The sequence below is a fragment of the Eublepharis macularius genome, chromosome 13, assembly GCF_028583425.1.
Source record: "Eublepharis macularius isolate TG4126 chromosome 13, MPM_Emac_v1.0, whole genome shotgun sequence".
Taxonomy (NCBI): domain Eukaryota; kingdom Metazoa; phylum Chordata; class Lepidosauria; order Squamata; family Eublepharidae; genus Eublepharis; species Eublepharis macularius.
In genome coordinates this window covers 47,871,998-47,881,502 of record NC_072802.1, presented here as the reverse complement: position 1 = coordinate 47,881,502, position 9,505 = coordinate 47,871,998, and the positions used below count along the sequence as shown (strand labels likewise).

The window sequence follows — 9,505 nt, the reverse complement described above, 5'->3', positions numbered from 1 at the left end:
CCTGAAACAAGGGTGGGACTGAGAAACAACAACAACAACAAAACTGTGAGTCACATCCCCTGCCACCCCAAAATACAGAGAGTCTGTGTATCAGAGAGGCATCTAAACAGTAGAGACAATAATGCTGAAGTGGAAATGTCTCATTCTGAAAATCCTAAACCCAGGTTTCCAGTTAAGGAAAGAGGAAAGATGGCAGGGCGAGAGAGGTATGTGTGCTAATACAAAACAACTTATTCAAAATGAAAAATGCTGTAACATTTTCTTGAGAACTTCCATCTCGTGTTTGACAGTGATTTCTTACGTTTTAATAGGTTAACACTTCAACAGGAATGTAGCGCTAAGAGAGCACCAAAAGGACAAATGAAAAGACTCATAAAATGTAAAATCATGACATGGAACTCCTGTCATCTACCCAAGGGAGAGGGATTTGCCTGTTGAACTGCAACAAGCTCTTTGTCAATGCAAATCATGTCCCAAAATTCTTCTCCCAAGAGATGCTGCAGACAATAAGTACTCAGAGATGTTAAAATCTGGGCTTGGAATAGGGTTGCCGGCTTCAAATTGGGAAATGCCTGGAGATCTGGGGAGTGAAACCTGGAGAAAGTGGGGTTTGGGGAGCGAAAGGATTTTGGCATGGCATAATTCCATAGAGTCCACCCCAAATTAGCTAACTGATCTCTCTGGCCTGGAGACCAGTTGTAATTCTGGGAGATCTCCAGCCACTACCTGGAGGCTGGTAACCCTAGCTTGGAAAGGCAGGGTGGTAGAGAGAGAGTGGTTGGTCAGGACTTAGGGTATAAAAATGCCAGAGTTCCTCTACCTGCAAGTCACATCTCTTGTTCTAGAATTTCATCCCTAAATACCAAGTAGATAGGGAGTTATAGTTACAGTGTAGTGAAGGAAAAGCACTCTTCACAGGTCCAGGAGTACTGTCTTCATCTGTTTGCATGCTCATCATTAAGACCTGGGATTATTCTTGTATCAAATTTATTTTGATCCCCCTCCCCTTCTCAAGATAATATTTTTCTGTAATGAGAGGTAATGGGGCTTAAGTCTGCCTTATACTTCCTCTTGTCCTAAATCACGACAAGAACCAGCAGCATAGCCATATTAGTTTCCCTTCCCCATCGCTGGCAAGGCTGAAAAACCACCTGTACATTGCCCCTTATTTTTGACAAGAAAAGGTCTGCAGATTTATATTTTTAAACCTGAAAACTGAAACATCAGTAGCAGCTCTCTAGTGTCCCAGGTAGAAGAGTTCCTCATCATCTACTACTCAATCCTTTTTAAACTGAAGTTGTCAGAGAATGAAACTGCAACTTTCTGCATAGAAAGCACGTGCTTAACCTGCAAGTTTACTAAAGGACACTTCATGTAATTTCTTTTTTAAGAAGTGTTTTAAGATTGTGTTTAGTGCAAGAGCGCCCTCTTGTGCCCTTTTTGAAGAATAGTGTGACAAAAATAATTTAGCATGTGGTACTCCCTCATGGACTCTCTCTGCTGGTACCCCCCAGAACTGGTTACCCTGGGAACAGTGTGCATACCCTAGGGAATGTTTCTTTGAACTAAACTGAGAAGAACTAATCAGAGAGATGGGCTGGGCCTCTTGACCACCTTTGTTTCTCTTCCCTTTAGAGTCACTAGATACCAAGATTATAGAACCACATGCAGTTTTAGAAGCCACATTTCAGGCAAATCAGGGTTGCTGAGGGAAGGGAGAGAGTTTCATTCTTCCACCTCATGCACAATTTTGTTTTTTAAAACCACTCCTGTTCCTACTAGCCTTGGAAGGGCTAAAAAAGATGGACAGTTTGTCTGCCATGGTTAATAGGAGTGCAGCAGAAATTGCTTCTGCTTTGGGCTGACTTCATGTCTCCTCTGCCAGAGATCAAAACAGCTTCAAAGGACTTCCTGATCTTCTCCAAAAGAGAAGCCAGCAGCATGCCACGCTTCCCTTGCCCTTCCTTGCAAAACAGAAACATGCTTTATGAATAAGGGGGAGGGGTGGAACAGGCAAGAATGAAAGGAACAGAAGCACTCTTGAGAGAAATGTTGCTGCCAGTGGGTGTGACAAATACTCATCCCACTTTCACCTTTGAGGTAAGTGGATTTGCATTATTTCCCAAAAAGGTCTGGAGCACCCCATGGGGTAAATAGGGGTCTCATCTTGCTTTCAGACTCAGTTAGAGAGGTTTGCTCACACTTTGGATCATTATAAGGAGGCCCAGCTGTCCTGACGTTTCTTCTGTAAGGAACCAGGAAGACAACTATGAACAAATTTTGGCTGACAGTGCCTGAAATGTGAATTTTCAAAATCTTTATTTGTTCATTTAAAGTGGCACACACGCATGCGTTGGGAAAGTAAACATCGATGTCCAGTTTCAGACGGAGGCAGTCCATGCCTTCTAATGAGTCCTTCACCTGCCACACTGAGGAACTCTCAAATTAAGGACAATAACAGATATGCAGGCTAAGGGTGATCATGAGTTGGATTTCACATGCACATACATCGTTTGATTGCTATATAGTTATAACGACTGGCACCTGAAAACGTGAAAAATCGTACTGTTGCCAGTTTCGGGATGGAAATTCTTGGAGATTTGAGGAGCGGAGCCTGAGGACGACGAGTTTGGTGAGGCGAGGGACCTCGGTGGTGTACAATGCCTTAGCCACCTTCTAAAACAGTCATTTTCTCTAGGGGAATTGATATCTGTGGCTTGGAGATCAGTTGTAAGTGGAGGTTGGCAACACTTGAATCTGAGGCTACACGCAACTCATTAAGAAACTTTCTACTTAGATCTATTCTTCCTAAAACACATTGCAACATTTATCGTTATATTCCGCGTAGGATAATATAAACAAAATAACTGAAGAGTCGCTTATTGCGATTCAGGAGAAAAAGAGACACGCCAACAAGAAACTCGGCCCTTCTTGGGCAACAAAAAACGCATGCGCGTCATAGAACGCCCCCCCCCCCCCCGCTACCCTTCCCGAGGCCAGGAAAGTGATGACGCAATCGATTCGCGCTGCTCCCGGCCCCTATTTCCTGTTCCGGGTGGACAGGGGCGACGGGTATCTTTCTCTGTTAACGACCGCAGTATGGCTCTGGTGGGGGCGCTCGGCAAAGCCTCTCGGCGGCTTGTAGCCGAGGCTCCCCGAACAGGTCTGAGGCGGCTGCTCTCGGCTGCAGCAGGGGGCCATGAGGCGGCGGGGGGCGGTAAGTTAGCTGGCCGCGGTTGCCCCTTAATGACCTTGAGGCAGTAGTTCTCGGACTTTTTAGCGGTGCTGCATGGAACCTGCGTGAGTGGAGGCAGTCTAGCTCATGAGATGCAGAGAGCCGTCTCCTGCTAGTGGGCTTCCGAGAGGTACCTGACCGGGCGGGAAATCAGGCCGATGGGCTAGCCCTGCTCTGTGCAGTTAACTCTTCTGCGTCCTCCCTCGTCCTAGGAATAAGGCTCTTCTCAGGCTTGGCCGATGTGCTGTGTTGAAAGGCTCACGGTTGTAAAGTGCCTTTATCCAGAACAGGCTTAGCTCTGGAGCAGCATTGCAAGCATCTCAGGCGCTTGGTGCCTGGGTACTTCTAAATGCGTGTATGTGTTTTAAGTGGTAGTAAGGTAGAAATATAAAGGTCTGGGACCCCCAGACACCAGGAGACAAAACAGGAAATGTTAGGGAGAAAATGGTCGTCTTCCCCCCCCCCCCTTCCTGAGTACTCTAATATTCCACAGAAAAATTGGGAATTGTGGGCACAGAAAAAAGCTGTAAAATATTTTTCAGGATAACATTGTTTTATGACTCAGAATGTGTAGTACATCTTACATAAAAATATTCAGTGTGTTATAGTAATGTAACATTTTTAAATATACACGTGTACGTATGTAACTAATTTTGTTGATAGTTAATATGCTGTATAACGTTATGATAATATCATTGAATAGTTTGTTTTCAGTGTTACAAAGTTTAACCTGATATCCAAATGTGCTGCTAGTAATATTAAAAACTGTATCAGATCCTTTTTGTACAAATACATTTTTTTCTTTACTGCAAAATTTGTTTTTGATTTTCAAGTTTATTTTTTCCTGTTTGTCATATGGCAAGAAGTAAAATATGCACTATGGTAACAGAGGGTGCAGCAGTTTGCGGCTCTCGCTGTTTCTAGTATTGGATGGGTTTTAGTTTTGCTTGTAAAAAACTAAGGCATTTTACACTTCTACATTTGTTAAATATTCAAATTAGTACCCTTGTAATTGTTAACCAAATCACAAATGATGTGCGCTTTATGTTAAAGCATTAAAATTAGTCTTGTCAAGGAAGCAAATATTGAATGTATTTCAGTTTTTCCCAACACTCAGTTGTTTCTGGAAAAAAAAAATCCTTTCTTTCCAAGGCTTTAACATTTGTGTAAATTTTGCGTCTGCCCCTAAAAAACAAAATTTTATATCTTGATTTCAAAATGTCATAAGTGTGGTTATTTTAGCTAGGCGTATGGCAAAAAAGCAAATCACAAGAGATCTGTCAAGCTAAGTAAATCCAGCAAGCTATAAACTTTTCTTTAGTTGCAGTAATTTTTCTTCATTATGAGTGGCTGCATATTGAACTCAGTACAGTACTATACTTGTAATCTAGTTACTATAAGAACATGGATGGCTTTCATAGTTACTGTATTGGAATTACACATTTTATTCCCCTGTAAAAAAAAGAAACGGAGGTTCTATTTGTGAATTATTTTTTTCTCAATTAGCCCGTACATGGAAGATCCTGACCTTTGTGGTTGCTCTTCCTGGAGTTGCTGTCTGCATGCTGAACTGCTACCTGAAGGGTCAACATGAACATGAGAGGCCAGAGTTCATTCCCTATCCACACCTCCGCCTCCGGACCAAGGTACTGGGCTTAGACCACCATTACATCTGTTTATCTTTTCAATGTCAAGCTAGCTAGAGAGGAAGCAATGTGGACATCTCATGCTCTGAAATCTTGTTTGACTCTGGTTGAAAACAAACTTTAATGCTGAGGGTTTGGTAAAGGGAGGAGCATTTCTTATGTAAATGATCATGTAGATGTTTTTCTTCTGAGAAAGTTTCATTTAAAGCTCTCTTAAAATGTAACTTCCCATATATTATTAAAATGTTAATACCCATAGATTGTACTTCCCATGAATTCAAATAATGTTGGATTTAAGAAATCATTCAAAGTTTTTTACCAATTTGTGCTGTATCAAGCATCATAGAAACTTAGGTTAAAACTCTTACCTTCAATTTCCATCCTTTGTAAGTAGTAAAGGCATTTTTAACGCTCTGCCTATTATATTTATGTTCTGTGTATATTCTCAAATGGTCTTTCAGCCCCGTTATTTTTCTGCATCCATATTCCATGACAGGCTCTTTTGAGACTGAGTCCTAGACTTCTCCCTGCTGGATGTGAAAACTGTCTTTTCTAAAGAGCAAGGTGGGGTGTGTAAACTGCCTTTCCCGCATCCATTATAGGGAGGAGGAATTAAGTGTGGATGACGAATGCTTCATTGTGCACATCTCCAAAGCCAAATTCCTTTTCTGTCAGGCAGACCAGAAGAAACCCAGAGACAGGCACCACAGTGCCAGTGTTGTCTGTTCTTCCTTAGGTAGCCTTTGTTAGCACAGCAGAATATGTGCTACACTAGTTCTCTTTCCTTTGAATAAACAATGTACATTTTAATTTTTTAAGTTTAAAACTGCACATCAGATTTTCACCTAACAAGCAAAAAGCTGGAGTAGTAGAAACTTAGAAATAATTTGAACCTACAAAATGGTGGTTAACCAGAAAATGACTCTTGCGCTTCCAGCCAGTCTATCAAAACCAAATGTAATTCAGATGTTTTAATCTAATTTCTGAAATCTTAACAATTTGTTTATGTCGCCATGGACATTCTCCATATCAAGTGACAGTTCAGCCCAGCTCGGTGGCGTGGGGCTGCCCGGCCTGCTGTGGCTGAGCCGGGCAGCCTGCTGTGGTGTGGGGCTACCTGACTTGCTGCGATGCAGAGTGCCCTGGCCCATGGCAGCATCATGGCCCAGGGCGGCACAGGGATGCCTGGCTCGCTGAGATGCAGGGCAGCCCAGCAGCCCGCAACAGTAGCCTGCAGGACTGCTGGGCTCGCTGTTATGGAGGGCAGCATGGTGGTCCAGCACGGCCCAGCAGTGTGGGGTGGCCTGCGGCGGCGCAGGACTGCCTGGCTTGCTATGATGGGGGGGTGGCCTGCGGCGGCCCTGCCCAGCAACGTGGGGCAGCCTGGCCTGGCAACTTATTGCGGCACCGGACAGCTCAGTCCGGTGCCTGCTGCTAGAGCTGGTTGAATTGGGCAGCAGCAGGGCGGAGCACAACAGGGTGCTTGCCTCACCCTCCTCCCCCAGCACTCCCTGAGGGAAGGAACCTCATAGAGATATAATGCCATAAAGTCCCCCCTCCAAATCAGCCATTTTCTCCAGGAAAACTCATCTGTTGTGATTCCAGGAGATCTCCGGTCCCCACCTGGAGATTAGCAACCCTTGCTACTGGTTGGATCCAACGGGAAAGTTCTGCTAACAATAGGTGGGCACCTTTTGCTCATATCCTACCTCCCACTTGGGCTTGCCAACTTCCAGGTGGTGTCTGGAAATCTCCCAGAATTACGCCTGATCTCCAGGTGACAGAGATCAGTTCCTCTGGAGAAAATGGGTGCTCTAGACAGCGGACTCTAGGATTATAACCTGCTGAGCTCCAGTTCCTCCCCAAACCCCACCCTCCCCATGTTCCACCTCCGAAATCTCCACATATTTCCCTACCTGGAGCTGGCAACCCTACTTACTGCAGAGCTCAGCCTCTTCCCCAAATGATGTTTGTGTGTGTGTGTGGGTGGGTGGGGGTCTCCTATCTTCCAGGAGGACCAGCATTTCAAGACAGAGTAGCAGGTAAGGATCCCTGCTCTACTGATGGGAAACGTTCATCATTGCAGATTTGCTGTGGGATCCCAAACCATTCACCTTAACTGACCTTAGAATTTTGTTGTGAGGGGACAGAACCCAATGCAAATTGCTTTAGGCCTGAATTCTGCAAGGCGGGTCAAATATGACTGATACAATGTAATACATAAGCTCAGAAATATGAGGGCAGGTTCCCACCACAGAAGCAGAATTTGATTTGTGCACCCTATAGCAATTGACTCGTGCAGATTAACAGCCTCTTAAGTGTCTTGATCTCATGAACAGAGAGCATTTAGAAGTGTGCGATCAGTGTCTCCCAAAGGCACAAAAAAGGCAAAATGCCCTCTCAAGGTGGGGGAACTTGAAGAGCACAAAACATAAAATTTTGAAAGTCCCCCCAAAATAAGAGAACCCAATTTGGTGTAGTGGTTAAGAGCAGCGGGACTGTAATTTGGAGACCTGGGTTTTATTCCCTACTCCGCTGCTCTCAGCCCTGTTCACCTCAAAGGGTGATTGTTGTTTGGTGTAGTGGTTAAGAGTGCGGGACTCTAATCTGGAGAGCCAGGTTTGATTCCCTACTCCTCCACTTGAAGCCAGCTGGGGGACCTTGGGCTAGTCACAGTTCTCTGGAACTCTCTCAGCCCCACCCACCTCACAGGGTGTTTGTTGTGGAGGTAATGATGACATACTTTGTAAACCGCTCTGAGTGGGCATTCAGTTGTCCTGAAGGGCGGTATATAAATTAAATGTTATTGTTGTGGGGATAATCTTACCACATAAAAAGTCCTACAGCCTGCCAAATCTGTCATGGACCAACCTGGCCCAGTGGAGCAGAGAGACTCAGAGGACTCCTCTGAGGAAGAGGCAGCTGGTGAACCTGACCCAGATCCACAGCCAGTGGCAGAGGCACTGCAGGAGGAGGCAGGCTCTGAAGGCTCAGATACTGATCCACAGCCAGGTCCCAGCACATCGGTTCCTCAGCTTCCCAGCCCTGGGCTGGCAACAGAAAGCCAGGTGCAGGCCAGCTCTCCCACTTCATCACCAGAGCCTCGGGAGCGCTGCCAGGGGAGGGCTAGAAGAGCCCTCCAAGCCAGAAGGCGCAGTGCCAGGCTAGCAGCACAGCACCGGCCCAGCATCATTAGTGATGATGAGTGCTCGCAGGAGCGGGACTGAGATAGCTGGCAGGTGCTGAGCACTGTGAGGCTTAAAAGCAGCCGAAGAGGGAGTGGCTGCGTGGAAGCAACGAGTCCGCTCACTACTGACCTTGCTGCTGTGTTTGGAATTGATTCTCTTGTCCCTGACCTTGGCCTGTTCCTGTGGATGTGTTTTTGGAAACCCCCTTTGGACTTGAAGCCGTGAGTGTGCCCAGTTGGTGCCTGAACCTTGGGACTGGGTGCTGCCCTGCTCGGACGACTTGGGAGTTTTCCCTTGCATGCTGCCAGTGTGAGTCTGTATCGGGACAAAATCAGTTTTCTAGAGCCCGTTGTATTTTCCCTACGATGGGCTTTGTTGCTAGTTTTCTGTATCCCCCAGGGTGTCCTTGCTCTGTAACAATCACTCCTGTGCCTGTGGATGAATGTCATGCAGATTGAAGTTGGGAGAATGTCTGCCTCATTGCTTTCAGTTTAGATATTAAAGAACTAAATGGCCTAGCAAGAGCAGGCTAAACTTCCAGTTTTCTCTTTTTCAGCCCTTTCCTTGGGGTGATGGGAACCATAGCCTCTTCCATAATCCTCATACAAACCCTCTCCCAACTGGCTATGAAGATGACCATTAAATGTGTGGATCACAGCAGCACCATGGGACCATTAAGATAGCTGGACCAGAACTTGGGCTGGGATTCACAATCAAAACGTTCTGCATTCCTTGTACTGTCAGATTATGCATTGCATTCTGATCTCTAGCAGTTTGCTTTTCGTGGAGGTCATCTAAATAAAACTATTCCATACAAGTATTTTTGTGAATTGTTTTGGATACTAAGCTTGAGTTGGATCCAGCCAGCTTTTCCACCCAGCTCTTCAAACTACAGCTCCCCGTCCCACATGGCTTTTGAATATGAAGGTCCCATGATGATCAGCATAGCAATTTTTAGTGGTCAAGCGGAACCCTATCTCCCCTCTTTACCAGCAGAAAAGCTGCTGTAGCATAGTGGTTAAGTGGTTGAGCTGTAAATCAGCACTCTGCTATTTCAAATTCCACTACTGCCATGAGCTTAGCAGGTGGCCTTGGGTAAGCCATTCCTCTCTGCCTCAGCTCTCCAGCTGTATTGTGGGGATATCACTGACCTTGTTCACTGCTCTGAGTGGGGCACCAAACTATCTAGAAGTGGGGTATATAAGTGCAGTTCTTGTTATTCAATCCACTGTCTGATCGAGTATTCCTTACAAATCTTTCTTGGAAAGCTGCACTTTAGGGAGGCAAAAGCAGTAGTGGTTTCTGTATCAGAAAGCTGTAGTTATGAAGGAATTCTGCTTGGGAAGGAAAAGTAGGAAGGAGTATGACTTGCATTACTGTGTTGTTTGAGTTTTGAACTATTAAGCCCTGAATTGAAGAGTTTTCCCCTTTAAACT

The 9,505-nt window shown here is 45.3% G+C and overlaps 1 protein-coding gene across 2 annotated transcripts; it reads left to right on the top strand.

Annotated features, from left to right (window-relative positions):
* Positions 1-3,028: 3,028 nt before the first annotated feature.
* On the top strand, positions 3,029-8,889 carry LOC129340886 (cytochrome c oxidase subunit 6A, mitochondrial). 2 transcript variants are annotated; one of them, XM_054995753.1, is made up of 3 exons: positions 3,029-3,217; positions 4,742-4,881; positions 5,378-5,452. In XM_054995753.1, the coding sequence occupies exons 1-3, from the start codon at positions 3,100-3,102 to the stop codon at positions 5,435-5,437; spliced, it is 318 nt and encodes a 105-aa protein (XP_054851728.1). In that variant the 5' UTR covers positions 3,029-3,099; the 3' UTR covers positions 5,438-5,452. The 2 variants fall into 2 exon arrangements, with proteins under 2 accessions (XP_054851728.1, XP_054851727.1); XM_054995752.1 differs by lacking the exon at positions 5,378-5,452 and adding an exon at positions 8,626-8,889 and having other exon boundaries at positions 3,032-3,217.
* Positions 8,890-9,505: the final 616 nt, after the last annotated feature.

What these genes read in the sequence shown, in the direction of transcription:
- LOC129340886 (XM_054995752.1), top strand. Translation starts at nt 3,100, where the DNA reads ATGGCTCTGGTGGGGGCGCTCGGCAAAGCCTCTCGGCGGCTTGTAGCC. An exon ending in CCATGAGGCGGCGGGGGGCG is followed by an intron (nt 3,218 to 4,741) that starts GTAAGTTAGCTG and finishes TTTCTCAATTAG; the next exon opens with CCCGTACATGGAAGATCCTG. An exon ending in ACCTCCGCCTCCGGACCAAG is followed by an intron (nt 4,882 to 8,625) that starts GTACTGGGCTTA and finishes TCTCTTTTTCAG; the next exon opens with CCCTTTCCTTGGGGTGATGG.